General features: G+C 40.5%; 1 protein-coding gene across 5 annotated transcripts in view; it reads left to right on the plus strand.

The window, feature by feature from the left end:
• The window catches only part of TSHR (thyroid stimulating hormone receptor), a 159,506-nt gene that overhangs the window by 112,483 nt on the left and 27,792 nt on the right, over positions 1-19,231 (plus strand). For 4 of the 5 annotated variants that reach the window (XM_040477913.1, XM_040477914.1, XM_040477916.1 and 1 more), the window contains 4 exons: positions 46-120; positions 2,940-3,014; positions 4,416-4,493; positions 7,742-7,810. In XM_040477913.1, coding sequence (XP_040333847.1) covers positions 46-120; positions 2,940-3,014; positions 4,416-4,493; positions 7,742-7,810 — 297 coding nt within the window. The remainder of the gene's footprint in view (positions 1-45; positions 121-2,939; positions 3,015-4,415; positions 4,494-7,741; positions 7,811-19,231) is intronic. The other variant, XM_040477915.1, reaches the window with a different exon arrangement.

The following is a 19,231-nucleotide window of genomic DNA, read 5'->3' on the forward strand; positions in this document are numbered from 1 at the left end:
GAAATGGACATATTACTGTGAATGTGTTTCTTGTAACTCTTACAGAGAGATTCGGAATACCAGAAGCTTAACTTACATCGATCCTGGTGCCCTAAAAGAGCTCCCCCTCCTGAAGTTCCTGTAAGTATTAACTTCTACCCCATCCTATCCCCACCCTCTTTTTCTAAAGAGAGTTATAATGCTGTTGCCAGCCAGGAGTCTCCCTAGGATGCTGTGGGCCAGAGCCATTTTTGTGGTATATGGCCTGAAACAAATCACATCCTGTGATTTACACCCCAACCTTTCCCATCAGGGAAGGTATCAGGTGAAATGATCCACATTTGAAAAACCTATTTAAAAGTCAGCACATAATTCTGGGACCAAAGACTTAATCCAAGAGACATGAGGAAGAAAATACCCTTAAGTGGAGTGTAACAGAACAAAACAAAACAAAAAACTCTGAGAGGCCATTGGTCAATTTTCTTAGGAAATGGGTACCACAACAATGTTAAAGTGACTGTCACAGAGAAAAGAAAAAGCCACAAAGGGCAAAATCTAATCTCTTGGAGGTTGGGAGGACAAAAATGGAGGAGACAACACTATTGCTTTGCTTTGGTGACACCTTATGAGCTAGATATAACCTATTTGAGAGCAGGGACCACAGCACTTTTTCTCTCTGTTGCATCTTTACTGCCTGGCACAGAGCAGGTGCTCAATAAAAAATGTGTTCAATGGAGGTGTATGTGTGGCCTCAGGTTCTCTAGGCACCCTCTGGAAAAACCCTTCCCTTCTTCCCTTCTCTCCTGCTCACATGCATTGCAAAAGATTAGAACACAAAAACATTATGAGGGGAAAAAATTAAAATCAACCTTAATCCGAATACTGAGAAATAATCACAATTAAAATATTAGGTTGTTTCCATCTAGGGCTTTTAAATAAAAGTGTATATTCATATATATTTTATGAATTAGGTCTTTAAAGATGAATTGAAGTCATCCAGGAAAAGAAGGGGGAGAGGTAGAAGAAAAATACAGGTAGATGGATTAGCATGATAAAGACACAGAGGTATGGAAACATGTGTCTCATGTGGGACCTAAAAATAGTTCAGTATTGAAGAGGTGGGAGTGGGAGATGCAGAGAGAATAGAGGAGAATAGCGATGGAAGATGTGGCTGGAGGCGTATCTGGGGAGTAATAAAAACTTATGGGACAAGGCAATCACTCCTGTATGGATCTTGAGTTTCAATCAATCAATAATTCTTTGATACGATGATCCCTCAGTATGTGCAGAACTCTGCAGGGAACATATAGGATAATAAAACATTGTCCTTAAGCTTCAAGAAGCTTACAATCTAGTTGTTCCCAACATATGCCAGTTCCCATAAATGGAATCAAAAAATTCCTCTCCTACTGGAAAATAATGGTAGGTGATAAATGAGAGCTACAACATTATTTGGGGTCCAGGAAATTTGAGGGCACGTCAAAAAGGAGACGGACTTGTTTGGGGTTTTGAAGAAACGAGAGATCCTGGTTCCTAATCTGGCATTTCCAGCCCCAATACATGGTCCTCCCTTAACTCCAGAGCCTTCTTCCCTCCACACTCTTCCACATGAACCTCTATTGCAATTGACTAGTCTGTTTGTTGTTTGTTTACTGCTCTTCACATGTTCTATATGGAACCTGAACTCTTTCCTTTGCTATCTGGAATATCCCATTTGCTCTTTCTGAGACCTCGGCCTCCTGTTTTCTTTCAAATCTTATGCCTTCCCCTCTAAGAGGAGTCAGGTCAGGGGCACCTGGGTGGCTCAGTAGGTTGAGCATCCAACTTGATTACACCTCAGGTCATGATCTCGTGATCATGAGATCGAGCCCCACATCAGGCTCTGCACTGAGCGTGGAGTCTGCTTGGGATTCTCTCTCCTCCTCTCTCTCTCTGCTCCTCCCTTACTTGCTCATGACTACACATGCCCTCTCTTCCTGTCTCTGTTTCTCTGTCTCTCTAAATAAATAAATAAATAAATAAACAAATAAAATAAAATATAAAATAAAATAAAATAAAATAAAATAAAATAAAATAAAATAAAATGAGTCAGGTCAGAATTTGCCTAAGAAGGTATATCAATGGAATAAGAGTTTTTTCTCTGCTGGAAGACTTCCTTTAAAACTTTCTTGGTAGTTACCTAAGTCTCACCCCATGCCATGCCACACTTGTCAAAAAAAAATCTATTTCCACTACCTACATTGTAGTAGCTGCAACAAATATTAAATTAACCAAATCTGAGAGGCATCAGGAGCCTGAGAGTTGCTGTATTAGTACTGTTTTATGTACATCTTTTAATCTTGACATTTTTCCCTGATGACACAAACTTTGGAGAGTAAAGACATTATCATTGATTGATCGTATTCCTTGTCTAGACATATTTTCTAAATAGTACTGCTGCCATGCTATTCCCAGGTGACTTGCATGGAAAAATCATTCTTGGCAAAATAATGAACACAATATAATGTGGAGTTCTAAAGAGGAAGCCTGGCTTGGAGCTGGGTATTATATTGTCTTTCTACCCCATCCTCCCCCTATTCCACTGCCCTTCCCATAATGTCCTCCAATTAAAACAGGGAAATATCACACACACACACACACACACACACACACACACACACAGAAACCTGAATTCCTATTTCTAGGAATCCTACTTGGATTCCTTGGAAAGAATCCTCATATTCCTCTAAACAGAAGAAAATGTATTAACCCTAGTGGACCGATTTAGATTCTTGTACCTTGAGGGAACAACATCCCATTCAAGGTTTAGGACTTGCCTACAGTCACTCAGGTATTGAAAGAAAGAGTTAGGATTTGATTCTAGTCTGACTTCAGAACCCATGCTATTACACTATTCTGCTTCCTATGTGTTGATTTTCTTACCTTATTTCTGTTCTTTTCTTCTCTTTCATGCACTTTAGTGGCATTTTCAACACTGGACTTGGAGTATTCCCTGACCTGACCAAAGTTTATTCTACTGATGTATTCTTTATACTGTAAGTATACACACATGCAATATTTGGCAGTATTTTGTCACTGACAAGAAGTAGGATGCAGTCATAAGGGTTGGTAAAAACCAAGTGAAGCAATTGTCTCAAGGGGAAGAGAGATCAGCTGTTACAAACGCACTGGTGGGTGAAGCAAGGCAGGGACTGAGAAATGACCATTGGGTTTAGTAATATGGCACTTTGGTGACTCTGACAAGAGCAGTTCCACAGGAGCTCCAGCATGAAGTCTGGTTGGAGTTGGCTCAAGAAAGAGTCAGAAGGAAACAAAAAAAAGAAAGAAAAAGAGTCAGAAGGGAAGAATTAGAGACAGTGGCCATCAACTCTTTTGAGAAGTTTTACTCTTAAAAAAGAGTGGTAGTTAGAGGATAAAAGGCTTCTTTTTGTTGTTGTTTGATGGGACAAATTATGGCATGGGTGTTTGCTGATGCAATTATTGAATGGAAGGGAAATTTGATGATAATGATGATACTTTATTTTCCACATAGTTTTTAATAGCTTTTCAAACACTTTCCCAGGCATTATGTTTACTTCTCTCAACCACCTTATAAGGTATAAATGGAAGTTATAATTTTTTCCATTCTACAAATGAAGAAACTGAGGAATTGAGAATCTAAGTGATTTTGTCTGAGAAGAGTCCCAAGGAGTAGTAACTAGGGGTGTTAAAACTGCTTCCTGTGATTTCTGATTGGTGGCCATGTGCCCTTTTCCAAAACCTGTGACACAGTCAAGTGTCTTACCTACTTGTATAGAAGTAAAAGGACTTATGCAGTTACAGGTTGAGTCTGCGCTACAGGAAAATGTGGAGTGATAGGATCTGAACTCTCAGGATTTTGCTAGAAAAAAATGACCACACTCCTTTGCTGCAGAAGAGCTCAGTTCAAAATGTAGGCAGTCTTTTTGCAACTAGACTGGCACACAAATGTTCTCCGGAAGCATCTGCTGGCAGTGTTTTGCAAGTAGAGGACACTGTAATATTCATGAAAAGAAATTCATTGATCTCCTTCTACCAACCCTTCTTATACGTTCCATACACTTAGAAAACTCTGGTTACTCTGGACAAAGTATTGGTCGCAGATTTACAAGAATACTCTAGATCCACCTGGTCCCCTTGCAAATGAGGATTAAGTCGGGGACCTCAGCCCACACTCAAAGTGCACTTGCTTCCTGCACGTTTGGGGCTGTGACTGCATGTCCACCTGGGAGAGCTCTCAGCACCTCACTGGACCTCTAGCCACTAGCAGCTAAGAAATGTCAATGAAACTTAAAAAGAAACAAGATTAAACTAAATTGTGTCAGGTTATTTATTTGAGAGCATAGGTAGAGCAAGAGCCCAGCTCCAGAAGGAAAGCATTTTTTTTTTACCAAGTGTTTTTTCCCCCTCTTTTGCAGTGAAATTACAGACAACCCTTACATGACGTCCATCCCTGCGAATGCTTTTCAGGGACTATGCAATGAAACCTTGACACTGTGAGTAATGCCAGTTCTACTTCTACCAAAATGCAATTTTTATTTGGACCACTGTCGTATTTTCATAGCCCATCCAAGAAATATACTATAGGATGTGCTGTATCATCTACTAAAGTAGTTAAGAGGATTGCCTTATGGTATGGTACTCAGCAGATGACAAAATGGTTTAGGTAACAAGACAAGTATTCTCCTGTACAAATGGTCAGCATGATTTATCTGTAGAAGACCATTTAGGTTTTATAAACCACATGGCCTTTGTGGCAATTGAAAAAGGTAGCCATACACAATACATAAACTAGTGAGTTTGTTCCAATAAAATTTTATTTACAAAAACAAGTACTGGACCAGATTTGACCGGCATGCCTTATAATATAACTGTATTCTAGTATCCATATTGTGTAGAGGAAGAACCTGGGCTTAGAGCAAATTGAACTCTTCCAAGGTCACTGAGTTCGAAAATGATGCCACTAAGGGCTTCTCATGCTCTCTGTACTCACATTCAACTTGGTCATCACAACTATTATGAAACTCCTATAAAGCCATATTGAATAGAAAACAGTATTGTTCTATGTCATTACTTTTCCAGAGTTTGAATGGGTTCTGCTCTTTAGATAAAGGAGAAGTTTATTAGAGAAATTTATAAAATGTTCTAAGAAGTCTAATAGAAGTATAAAAGTTAATTCTCCAAACTGGTAGGAAATTCCCCCTCTTTCATGAAATTAGCCACAAAATAAAATTGAGGTTGTCCAAAGGATCCCTTGTCTCTAGCTTCAATACCACTGTCCAAGCTCAGGCCTGGTGGTGTTTTTGCCTGGATTGTCACCCAGCTCCCTTTCTCTGGTCACACTACAGTCCAGGGGTTCTTTATCATATATAAATTTGTTTGGATTATTCCCCAGCACAATTGATCCAAGCCTCCCCTGCCATTCTTGTAAGGGCTGCTTCCAAGCCATTCCTAAGTCTATCAATCTAGGCCCTCTGAAGCTATCTCAACCTCTGGGACTCTATCCACAGTGGAACATTTCAGTTCATCCTTCTCGAAACAAGGAGAGAGCTCTCTTGAAAAGAGACTCGTTCTTGGCCACCATTTCATCTGACAACACAGCAAAGACCTGGAGTCTTAGCCTGCTCAGTCCCAAACCCCAAGGCCATTTGTCTCCTCTGTAAAGGTTTCCATTGTACCACTTACCACTCACTGTATGTAAACTACTTTCTCAATTTCTTTACAGAAGGTTACCTTCAGCTTTTGGCATTTTTTTTTCCTAAGGACCTCATATCCCAAGCAGCCCTCTCAAGTAAAAGCTGCTGGTTGTCCCACTGAGCACAGGCCCCAGTAGGTGTTTAACCAACATCCAAATAAGGGAATCTCATGCTTCCTGCAATCTAGTGGTGGGGATGGCATGAGTTGCCCACTATCTTTTCAGATGATTATTTTTATATTCCTGAAAAAGAATGTTCTTGCTTCTTTGAAGCTCATGCTCAAAAAAGTATGAAAGGGTATGAGTCCAACAGCAGAATTTATATGCATATTCCTGTTAGGATAGAGTTTCAGAGTTTGCAATCTTTTTTTTTTTCTTTTTCAATATTTTTTCTTCCTTCACTTTTTTCCCTTTTTTAAGGCCTGTTTGTCCAGTAAGAGTTTTATTTAATCTCTGAAATGTAATTCCAACAAAGAATATTTTCATTGTCTAGGAATCTCAGTAAAGTTTGGGAGAACAGAAATCTCAAACTCACAATTCTAACATAATTCTAGTTCAGAAAAAATTATCAGAGCTTTCTTCAGCCTCTGTGCCTAGCACCTCTGTGCATTGCAATCCTCACCCAGGACATATTAGTAGCTGGAATTAAACTCATTGTATGATTATTTAAAACTAATCAAAAATAAAAACAAAGATTAGTCTCAGTTCTCCATAACTACATAGGATAAATGCCAGTTTTCAGGGTATCCCTTTTAACACGGTCATGTCCTAAGTGTCTCTCACCAATAAACATATAGCTATTTGATCCTCCCAGCAACGTTTTGGTTAGGTATTAATATCATATTTCTTACAGATAAGAAATCTGAGGACAATAGAGGTTGAGAAATTCTCAGGATCACAAATATGATGAAGTGACAGAGTCAGATAAAATTCCAAGTGAAGAGTCTCTTGCATGCTTCATAGCGTGTCACCAGAGTTAACAGGTGGTGGGTACAAAGGTTTTCAGAATTCCCCTACAACTGTCACTAGTTGTACTTGACTGTGGTCATGGCTGCCTTCTCTTTCTGGATGCCAATAGCCCCCATGCATCCCCCTGGAGACCAGAGCTCCCATGGCTAGGGCTCCTTTTCCTTTGGGTACTTAGGAAGAATCACTTCCTGAGGACAGAAATCCTGACTCCCGGCAGCTCCGCCTCAATGTGGCTTTGGCAAGTCACCCCCACCTCTCAGTAACTTGAGTAGTACATAGAGGAGATGACACTTCAGTCCAGTCCCAGGGATCACCGCACAAAGTAGCTAGTCACGGAAACATAGCAACCACTTAAAACATCAAAATTTCCACAAAAGAGAATGCTCTACCTGTTTTCTTAGATTTGTCTTTGAAGTTCGATTTGATTCAGCCCGCAACCATTAAGCATTTAATCTATGATAAGCCCTGAGGACAAAAATGTGGATAAAACACAAACGTGAAGTGGCATTTTAAATAGGAAAATATAAAGCTTATGCATTCAGATGAATAGTATCTTTTAAAATTGACCTCTTAAGAAACTGAAGTTATTCCCCCATTACTGACATTGAATTAACTGTTACCTGAAACTCTTCTTTTTTGAGTATAGGTAAAACATTTAAAAATCAATCCTTTTTTCCCATCCCCCATGGTTGATGGTGGGTGGGTGATGGGCGTTGAGGAGGGCACCTGTTGGGATGAGCACTGGGTGTTGTATGGAAACCAATTTGACAATAAATTTCATATTTAAAAAATAAAAAATAATAAAAATGAAAAAAATAAAACAAAATAAATCCTTAATCATGGCAAATCTTTGCTCTTCCAACTAAATCCACTTCTGAGAAACAGTTTGAAGTTACTGGGAGATGTGTGGAAAATGGGGATTCACCCTGGGAGATATTACTCTATGTTCCAAGAAAGACATACTGTAAAGTTTTCTTGTGGGACCTGAGAACCTTCATGCACATTTCTGATACCACAGAACTGAAGCCCAACCCTCACCTCTTATGGCTCACTGATTTCTCCTCTCTCTGTTGATTGTAGGAAACTATACAACAATGGCTTTACTTCAATCCAAGGACATGCTTTCAATGGCACAAAGCTGGATGCTGTGTAAGTCAAGGGTAATCATGGAAACCACTGTTTTCCTTCACATTCCCACACCCATTCAATGGGGAATCATCCCATGGGTCACAATTCTGTTAGAGATAGGTTCTACCAGAGCATTCCTCAAACCCAGAGTTAGCATGACCAAAACGTGGAGATGATGTTAAATAACTTAGCAAGAGGCAGCTTTAGTATATACTTACAATGACTCCAATTCTAAATCCCAAAGTTTTATCCTTGATAAAATGGAGAACCATGGTCTCATCTTCAGTTTCCTTGAGAGCTTGTTTGGAGGTTCTAGCAGGATTGTGCAGCTACTTATAAACCCTTGACTGAAGAACAGTACTTCTCTACAGGGGCAGGTTGTCCTCTTCGACCAAGTGCACAGCTTCAGGAGGGATGCACATGGAGTGGTGAGAGAGGAGGGGGCACACCTGCCTAGCCAGCCAGATCAATGGACTCAACCCTGGTGATCAATGGGGTGACAGATGTCACAGCCAGATCGCCCTCACATCTCAGTTTTCTTGTAGGTGTGTGTGTGTGTGTGTGTGTGTGTGTGTGTGTGCGTGTGTAAACATTCATCTATATGTATATGAAGTAAAAGGTGTCTTTAATTGAGTCCAAAGCTGTTCAGAAAGTAAGGTTTATCTTTTTTGTGTTTTCTAGCACTTTTCCAAAAGGTTTAGTTTATATTTGATTCACTCAAAAATAGCTGAAAAGACATATCCAACTTTTGCCTGCCCCCAAAATAAATAATGCCTAGAACAGGATGTTGACCAAAAGATAGCCATCGAACTGGGGTTCTGTCTTTGTTGTACTTTTCTGTCAGATCTTTAGGGCCCCCAGTATCGACACCAGAATATATGTTGTATCTAAGAGCTTGTGGGCCGGCTCAGCCCTACTAATTTGTGTTTTAACTTAATATCTAATAAATGATAAAATAGCTTTAGTAGAGTCTCCTTCCCACGGTGTCGTGGACGAATTAACTTGTAGGGCCTTCCTACTACCAAACCACTAGATCATACATTTAAAAAGATTATATTTTATGTCATAGCTCCAAGAGAGGGAAAAGAAACCAGGAGCTGAAGCCAAAGTGGTGGGTGCTTACAAAAGGTGGACATTCCTAGGGATGGCTGCCAAGATCAGTGGTGCCAAGATACTAGGCTTTAGTGCAGTGAGAAGGCAGGGTAGTGAGGTAAATCAGAGACTTCTAGATTAAGCCAGAGAACCTGGACCAGAGCTGGAGTGGTACCACCCTAGGAGTACCTTCTGATTCCAGCAGAAATAAATGCAAACCTTGACAGAAGGAAAAAACCAGTGCAGGCCCCCTAGATTTTTTAAAGATCAAGATCAATCAGATATGTATGAGCTCACAGTCAAAAATCACATATAGGAGGGAGTGCCTGCATGGCTCAGTCAAACGTTTGACTCTTGAGATCAGCTCACATCATGATCTCATGGTTGTGAGATCGAGCCCTGTGCAGGGCTCTGTGTGGAAAGCGTGGAGCCTGCTTGGGATTCTCCCTCCATCTCTCTCTCTCTCTCTCTCTCTCTCTCTCTCTCTCTCTGCCTTTCCCCTGCTTTCACGACTCTCTCTCTCTCTCTCTCAAAATAAATAAATAAACATTTTTTTTAAAATCACACATAGAAGAAAGAAAACCCCCCATAGTAAGAGTCAGCTGGAACAACAAACAACAGATTTTTGTTTGTTTAATAACATATCGCTGAGTATTTTTTCAACAATTATATTTTCTTCAATTCTAGAACTTCTATCTACTTTTTTAAAAAATTTGCCTGCTTATTTAAAAAAAATTTTTTTAATGTTTATTTATTTTTGAGAGTGGAGAGACAGACACAGTGTGAGAGGGGGAGGGTCAGAGAGAGAGAGAGGGAGACACAGAATCTGAAGCAGGCTCCAGGCTTTGAGCTGTCAGCACAGAGCCCAACACGGGACTTGAACTCACGGACCGTGAGATCATGACCTGAGCTGAAGACGGACAACCAACCAACTGAGTCACCCAGGTGCCCCTGCCTGCTCATTTTTGGCAGCCTTACTTCTTACTCATTTTTGTGATTCCATCTTTTTTTCTCTTTAAGCATTTCATATGTAGTTTTTTTATATTCAGGGAGTGATTGTTGCAAAACCTGAAGGCCTATGGTTCTAGATCTGTTCTTATACAGTGCTTCTCAAACTTTACTGAACATGTAAACCATCTGGGGGATCTTGTTAAAATGCAGAATCTGATTAAGTAGATCTCGGTGGCCCCAGGACTCTGCATGTCTAACAAGCTCCCAGGTCATGATGCTGCTGCTGATGCGTGGACCACACTCAAGCAGGGGAAGGTGGATGACCTACAGAATCATGTGCAGGGGCCCTGGATGCAAACAAGCAGACAAATAACACACATGCAGATTAAGTGGTCTTGTTCTGACTTAGGAGTTAAGTGGTTAATTCTGGTAGGATTCCAGCTTTAAAGAATAAATTCTAATAGGTTTTGAAGTCATTAAACCCCGGCATGGCCTTATGAGTTCCATTTGAAGTGGGGGTTCACTCTTTGCCAGGCTTTTGGTTTTCTCATGATCTTTATCAGATAGAGATTAGAGGGGCACCTGGGTGGCTCATTTGGTCAAGCGTCAGACTCTTGATTTCAGCTAAGGTCATGATTTCACAGTTCATGAAATCAAGCCCCACGTCAGGCTCTGTACTGACAATGTGGAGCCTGCTTGGGATTCTCTCTCTCTCCCTCTATCTCTCTTCCCACCCTCCCCCCACTTGTGCCCTCTCTCTCTCTCTCCCTCTTTCTCTCTCTCTCTCTGTCTCTGTTGCAAATAAATAAACTTAAAAAATAGAGATTAGAGTACTTTTCTCTAAACTGTCTCATTAAGGTTTTAGTCATTTTAAAAATACACAAATATAAAAGAAGACTGAAAAGACTCAATAGAGTAACATGAAAACTTATACATCAATTTTATTTACAGTATTGGAAAGACCTTACTTCTGTCTTAACTTTATCATACAAATCTTACATAATCCTTCATTTATTTTTTTTTATTTTTTTTCTTTTTTTTTTTTTCAACGTTTATTTATTTTTGGGACAGAGAGAGACAGAGCATGAACGGGGAAGGGGCAGAGAGAGAGGGAGACACAGAATCGGAAACAGGCTCCAGGCTCTGAGCCATCAGCCCAGAGCCTGACGCGGGGCTCGAACTCACGGACCGCGAGATCGTGACCTGGCTGAAGTCGGACGCTTAACCGACTGCACCACCCAGGCGCCCCGATCCTTCATTTATTTTTCAACGTATTTATTAACACCTACAATGAGCCAGGTACTGTGCTATTCACAGGTGACACAAAGATGGAGAAGAGAAATGTGCTCCCTGCCTACACTGAGCATGCGTTCTTAGTGGCATCAACTTGAGGGCAGCAGTACTAAGGGTCAAAGCACAGTAGGGAGAAATGAGCCATATCTAAAATATCCATTTCAGATTGAAAATAACTAAACACTGGGGTGCCCAGGTGGCTCAGTCAGTTAAGTGTCCAATGTCAGCTCAGGTCATGATCTCTTTGTGAATTTGAGCCCCACATCGAGCCCACTGCTGTCAGCACAGACCCTGATTTGGATCCTCTGTCCCCTTTCCTCTCTGCCCCTCCCTCCCTCCCTCTCTCTCTCAAAAATAAACATTAAAAAAAAAGAAATAACTAAACACTAAATATTCAATAACATTGGCCTCCTTACTTGGAGGTATAAGCATGATTTTCCCTAGATTTATCAAGGTTTTTTTTAATTATTAGCATTCAACTTCAATATTATGTGAATCTAAGCAAATATTTTCCTCCTTGATTCAACTATTCCTAGAAAGCTGTGGTCTTAAGGGAAATAATTTTCCCAATTCAAATTTACTGTGAATAAAACAGAGAATTGGGACTTCTTAAAATAATTAAGACAATTCGAGATGCCTAGGGTATAAAGATATCAGAAGACTGTCACACAACCATGCTAGATAGCAGGTGCATTAAGATGTTAGCATTAAGGCAACAGAGAGCCACATTAGTAAGGGCAGGGGTGGGGACAGTGAAGAAACGTTCAACCAGGGAGACCTAAGGTGGTCGTAAGGCTCCTGAATTCAGTGTGTCTGGCTGGCTCTTTTCTGAACCAAAACCGCTTTTTCAGAATGCTAGATGAGATTAAAAAAACCCAGCACCCAACCTCAGGTATAGAGTCATTGGTTTATAAAAATTTTATTTGTCACAAGCAAAAGATTTTAAAGCCCATGATTAGGAGCTGTGCTTTAAATTATCTGTTCCTTTATCCTGCTATATGTAGTCATTGACAGGTATCACTCTCCATCACTCTCATTTTTTTTTTAATTTTTTTTTAGTGTTTATTTATATCTAAGAGAGAGACAGAGACAGAGCACAAGCAGGTGAGGGGCAGAGAGAGAGGGAGACACAGAATCCAAAGCAGGCTCTAGGCTCCAAGTTGTCAGCACAGAGCCCAACGCAGGGCTTGAACCCACGAACTGTGAGATCATGACTTGAGCCGAAGTCAGACGCTTAACCAACTGAGCCACTCAGGTACCCCTCAGCTATCATTTTTTAAGCACAGAGATGTGGGGTGTAAAATTCAGCCTTTAGGGCTACACAGCATAGTTCTTAATACTGGCCAAAAACTGAAATCACCTGAAGAGATTTGGAAGTGCAGATGCCTAGGTTTTACCACACATTCTGGTGTAATTGGTTTGGGTGTAGCCAGGGCATGGCCAGTAAAAAATCTCCCTATGTGAGTCTGGTGTAAAGCAAGAATCAAGAACTGTGACTACAGAGTATGTTATTATCAGTCTTTTTGTCCAACAGTCACAGTTGCGTATGAAGAGAATGAAGCCCAAAGTGAACAAACACGTGATTTTTTTTTTTAACATGGCTTTTTAAATTTGGTAAAGCTAGCTGGTGGAGCCAAACCAAAGCCAGGACCTGGATCCCCTTGTTCAAGACTCTTTTTCCTGTGCCCTCCTGGGATTCATATTTGCTGACCTAGCAGCCACGACCAAGGCTTGGACAGGCAATTCCTCTGGCTACTGTGGTTTGTTACTTAGCCCAGGAAAATGGGCTAAGAACACTTCTTAGTTCAGTCTATTACAGGCACAAAATACAGAATCTAAAATATCTTGCAGCTAAGAAGAGTGCACTTGGGAGAGAAAAGAGGCCACTCAAGACTCAAGAAATAACCTGTAGAAGTTTCAGAAAAGAGTCACCCCAAGCAATGGTGTCATTCCTCAGTGAGAACCTGGCTTTACCAATGCAAGGTCACCAATTCAGCGAACTTCCAAATGAGGTCTGAGTGGGAGACACCTTGATGAAAAAAGGCTGGCTGATGAAATGTTATTAAATTCAAAGGACTGGGATTGAAGTTAGGCCATGTATGTTGACCATTTTGCTTCAATACATCTCATGCTTACTCATAAATGGCCTTTTGGTCACGTTGGAGAACTCCATAGAGGCTTAAAGAGATTTCCAAAGTGAATCTTCTGTAATCTGGAGACTGCTGTGCTACATGACTCTCAGCGTAAGTGTAGCAGCATATTATTTTATAGCTTCGGTCATCAAATCAGCTGCAGAATATCACAGGAATTTAGAGACATTTTCTATTGAAAAGATGGAAACACTAACAAGGGAGCAATAATTTCTATCCCAGATTCTCCCCAGCTCTTGTGTCATTTTCCAAACTATGTTCCTTGAATTTTTTTTCCATGGTAAATTAATGGATGTTACTTTTATTTTATTTTTTTATTGTTTTTATTTTAGAGAGAGAGAGCACACAACTGGGAGAGAGGGGCAGAGGGAGAGAGAGAGAAAACCTTAAGCAGCCTCCATGCTCAGTTTGAAGCCCAATGCAGGGCTCAATCCCACAACCCTGTGATCATGACCTGGGCTGAAATCAAGAGTCAGTCACTCAACCGACTGAGCCACCCAGGCACCCCATAGATGTTATTTTTAAAAAGCTGTTCATACCCTTATAAATTTCAACAAAGTGTAATGGCGGACTTCTTGGGTCTTTTACTAGGACAAGCTGAATTATTGGTATCCAAGAGAGGAAGGCAGTATGCAGAGCTTCCCAGGGAGCTCTTGGTTCCAGAAGCCTCTCTCTGGATTGGTGTTCCACAGAACACTTTTGGGGAAATGCTACTCAAAAAGAATCTTTTGATATGTAACTGTGTTGAGTGGCAGATAAATTTAACAAGGTCTATTTTAGAGGCAGTCTATGGAGAATCTAAGAGGCAGTAGAGTTTCAGATCATCTGATGATCTTCTGAAGTTAAACCTATGAAGAGGCTATGTAAGAAGACTCTCTCTGCCTTCTCACCGTCTTTCTCCTCTGACCATGTCCTGGGTTCTATAAGAGGCCTGGCTAATGGCAGAGAATTATAAAGTTGGGGGAAATGGATTTCATTTCACGGTTCCCTGAATTATAGTCTTTTGTACTCACTGTAACTATGCCTTTAAACATAGGAAAGAAATCAGTGCACCATTTTCACCATACTTTCTTGACATTTTTATGTGAAATGTTAAAGGTTTTGGGGAGGATTTAACTAACGTGGGAAATATTTAAATGAGAATTGTTTGTTTATTGACTTTTAGAAATCTAGATCAGAGATCAGCAAACATTTTTGGAAAGGGCCAGATGAATATTTCGGGCTTTGTGGGCCATATGATCTCAGTCGCAGCTACTCAACTCTGCCATTATACTGTAACAGCAGCCACATACAGTACATAAAAAAAAAAAAAAATGAGCCTGTGTTCCAATAAAACTTTATTTACAAAAACAGGTGGCAGGCAAGATTTGACCAGATGGTCATAGTCTGTGGACCTCTGCTCTAGATGAGGGTACTCAGTGAGGATGACTGTGTGATAAAATATATAGTCTTCCAATTCCTGGTAAAGGTCAAAGGCAAGTATGGGATAAAGAGAAGTATCTGGACAAAAATATTTTAGGATTTGAAAGTTCAGATCCAATCATAATAGAAAACAAAGATCTTTTTTTCCAATTAGTATTTTGAATCCAAATTTGAAATTCCGTTATAAAACAATGTTCTATCTATTCATCATTCTACCCTCAGTTTCTGATTCCTGGCTCATGGAAACTTATTTTTTTTTTTTTCAAAGTTAAGCACTTCAGTGAAAGGTATCATATAAATACAAGGTAAAATCAAGATGATGATGGGGCTAAGGCGGTTTGGGAACTACAGGAAGATAAGAGTTGAGCTGCAGATGGAGAAAACAGAGGTCAAGTTTCCATAGTAATAATGAAATAGTATTCACTTTGTGATTTTAACATAGGGCTGTTGCTTCTGGTCTCAATGCTAACTGTGATTTTAAACTAATGTGAACACATCAATATCCTAGTATTATTCTATTTGTGTACAAACATTACACCTAGCATGTTAGCAAATTGCTAAATTCTCCAGAAGTATGTTTGTGTATCTTTAGGTTCTAATTTAAACAATGTGTCATCGTGTGAAAGAACAATGATTCCCCATCATCCGCCTTGTGTCAATTTACTGAAATTAGCAGATTTAACTTCATTTAGACCTTTTTTTAGTGGAACCAAAGAATGCAACTGCAGCCAAGTTGGACAAATTTCACATTAAGAACAAGCACAGATGCTTCAGCTGTAGTTGGGTAAAAGTTCGTGAAAATCATGGCAGATGTGTAAAAGCACTTGGTCCTGTGATTTCATATGGAACCAAGCACACTGTCATCACTCAGATGTGAAATTAATGATAATACAAGCATCCCTTGCTCAGCAGAAGTTGAACTGCTCCCAGTTGCAAATTAAGCCACACATTCATTCTTTGGAACTTCTTTTCCACCCTCTCTTTCACACAATCTGGCATAGGGATATGTTACTTAACGTCTGATTCTCGGTGTTGTATTTTCTATTGTCAGACTCAAGTAACTAGCTACTATCTGACAGTAAACATTTGGGCAAGAAAAAAAAATACCATGTTGATCTGCTAAGAACATACTGAACAGCTAGCCATTATGAACAGAGAAGTCAACACAATTCATGTGCAAATGAGCCTCACACATTAGTTGACTAGACACAAAACACCACAGTTTGCAGCACTGGGACAAGATGACAATAGAGAAGATTATGGGATTAAGCAGGCTATTATTTCCCATGGAGTATTTGAATGGCTTGTAAGATATGCTCTAAGGCTGGCTTTTACCTCTGTCTATTGAAACCTTGAGCATTGTCTCACCTGTTACTGTTTATAGACAGATCTGATTTCTGCGACCGAAAGGATTTCCATGGAGCAATGCGGGCTGGGCAGGGGTTCCCTTTAATTTTTCCAAACAACCAACGCATAGATGGGGAAACATGGTTCCTTACAGAAGTATTCCCATGAGTCTCACAACATAAACAGGTGCCAGCCCAAATTTCCCCTAAAGGGACTATGGAAATGCAGGCTGAAATTCCATCTTGGAGCTGAAATATATCCAAAATTCCCCAGAGAGCAAAGCTCCACAGCAACCACAACTTTCCTTGCCACAGTGTCAACCTCCTCCCTCTGACATAGGTCACTTCCTCACCTAAACATAATATATAGGGCACCTCTAGCTAGGGGTTACCCAGCAACTGGACATTCATTTATTCATCCATCAAGTTTTTACTGAATGGCTGTTACATGCCAAGGATAAGTCCAATGAACAAGGATGTGAGCTATAATATTGTATCTTCCATGCTAAGTTCATCAATTGGATATTCTTCCCCAACTCATTCCTGACCATCCTCATTTTTCTGACTACATTGTTGTTCCTTAACTGTGAGATACACATCATAAGCAGTGTAAAGCATTGAACATACCCGTAGCAGTGTCTGTATCATTTCTAAAGGAAATGTTAGTTCTTTTCCCATAAGCCCTTCACAGTATTTGTATTTAGAAATCCTGGATTTCAAGAAGTCTTTCCTTTCAGCTCTGACTCAAAGACTTTATACTGTCTATTAAGCTCATTTATGTCAACCATATCCTTGCAAAAGGATATCCTTGCAAAAATGATCACATACCCCATCCCTGTAAAGGAATCATTGTCTGGAATAGCTTACTCATGTAGCCTACCAAGGTTTGTGATTGATTTATCCAAGCTTGTTTATAGAATGTGGATTCTAGGAGAATCAGCCTAAATCATGGTGAAGGCATCCGTCTAACCAGACTGACATTCTCAGGTAACATTATGTGATAAATGAGGATGATAAAAACAAAACAAAACAAAACAAAAACCACTTTCCTCTTGGATATTAAGGGTTTTAAAAATCTATGTCCCCATCCCATCCTCTTAGCTTCAAATGGAAAGTGGGATCAGCAATCTGAACCCAAGGTAAAAAGCTTCACGAAATTATCACAATCTGTGATAATAAGGAAGCCCCTTGAAACACCTACACATGGACTAATATTTTCATTTTTTAAATCTTTATTTTTGAGGGAGAGACAGAGTGTGAATAGGGGAGGAGCAGAGAGAGAGAGGGAGATACAGAATCTGAAGCAGGCTCCATGCTCTGAGCTGTCAGCACAGAACCCGACACGGGGCTCAAACCCATGAACAGTGAGATCATGACCTGAGCCAGTCAGACTCTTACCGGCTAAGCCACCCAGGCGCCCCTAATAGTTTCATTTTTGAGCGAGCACCTAATTAACTCTAAGAGATAAAGTGCCCAACAACCCTGCTGGTTTTAGAGAACGCAGCCTCCCCCAAGACTCAGTTCATCTCCGTTCAAGCTGGCTGCACCCTCTCTCCATCCTTTCTCCCCTCCTGGACTCTGGCTGGCTTTCCCAGTTTGAAATCTTCTGCGGCGTTTCTGGTAAACTGCAATGCTTATCAACCAGTCTCCTTATCCTTGGGGGCGTATTGAATATCAGATGAAAACACTACAGAATTGGACAAGCAATTATTTAGTTTTACAATAATTTCTAATGATTAGAGCAAGCCGATTTTCACTTGTAGCAGTCTGCAATGAAGAGGAAAAACTGAGATGAGCTCACTGATCCTCACATGAGTCTGGGAACGGAATGTGATCTGCAAGTTGCAAGGTCCAAAGAATACAAAAAGAGATGCCAGCCAGTGCAGCACTCCACTTAGTTGTCTTTTTACAAAATCATGCTGTTCAGGGTCTTCTCTCCAATTGTTTCTCCAAGATGGTTCTTGCCTGCTCTAGCTATCACTGATCAAAGGAATTTCATGGACACGGAGGGTTGAGGGACAGTCATACAGTGACCACATGAAGCCTGTTATTGACAGCCTTACATGACAGCCATTTAACCAGAAGGCACACGTGACTGCTGCCACATCTTAATCAGATCTGTGTGTGTGTGTGTGTGTGTGTGTATGTATGAGATTAATTGAACCCCTCCATTTCAGACTTAACAATGTCCTAGAAGCTTAGGATTTTCTCAGTCACTGCCTGAAAAGCCATGTCCTGCCCATACCCTGTGGCATTTGTAAACCAGCTGTCTGTCACTGCCATCAAGAAAGTCACGTGGCCACCACACCATATGCTGAGTCTTCTTTCATTCTGGATTATTTTTTCCTTAAAGCAATCTCATGTGTCACTAAAAGTTGAAATTCACCCACCTCACTGCTTTTGAAGAGAGCTACATTGATTTTTTAAAATTTTTTAATGCTTATTATTTTGAGAGAGAGAAAGAGAGACAGAGTCTGAGTTGGGGCAGAGAGAGAGGGAGACACAGAATCAGAAGCAGGCTCCAGGCTCCAGCTGGTCAGCACAGAGCCTGACAAGGGGCTCAAATCCATGAATTGTGAGATCGCGACCTGAGCCAAAGTTGGATGCTTAACCAACTGAGCCACACAGGCACCCCTGATTTTGTTTTTATTCACTCATTTACACATTCATTGTCTGTAATCTTATCTATACAACCTGCCCCACCCCCAACAAACACGATTGTCAGAGATAATACGTGCCACCTAATTAAATTTTAATTTCAGATAAACCACAACTTTTTAGTATAGGAATGTTTCAAAAGTTACATGGGGAATACTTATGCTAAAAGTTATTCATTGTTTATCTGGGCATCTTGTATTTTTACTTGCTAAACCAGGCAACCCTGCCCCAAAGAAATTCACCACCTTCACCATGGTCATTCCCTTCTTGATTTAAAATATTCTTAATGTTTATTTTTTGAGAGAGACACAGAAAGAGAAAAATGGTGTGCAAGCAGGGGAGGGGCAGAGAGAGAGGGAGACACAGAATCCAAAGCAGGCTCCAGGCGCTGAGCTGTCAGCACAGAGCCTGACACAGGGCTGGAACTCATGAACTGTGATATCATGACCTGAGCCAAAGTCAGATGCTCAACCGACTGAGCCACCCAGGGACCCCTCCCTTCCTGATTTAAGCCCAGGCTTCAGAAGCAA

Source organism: Herpailurus yagouaroundi, unplaced genomic scaffold, assembly GCF_014898765.1.
Source record: "Herpailurus yagouaroundi ecotype Mexico unplaced genomic scaffold, PumYag 141, whole genome shotgun sequence".
Lineage (NCBI taxonomy): Eukaryota > Metazoa > Chordata > Mammalia > Carnivora > Felidae > Herpailurus > Herpailurus yagouaroundi.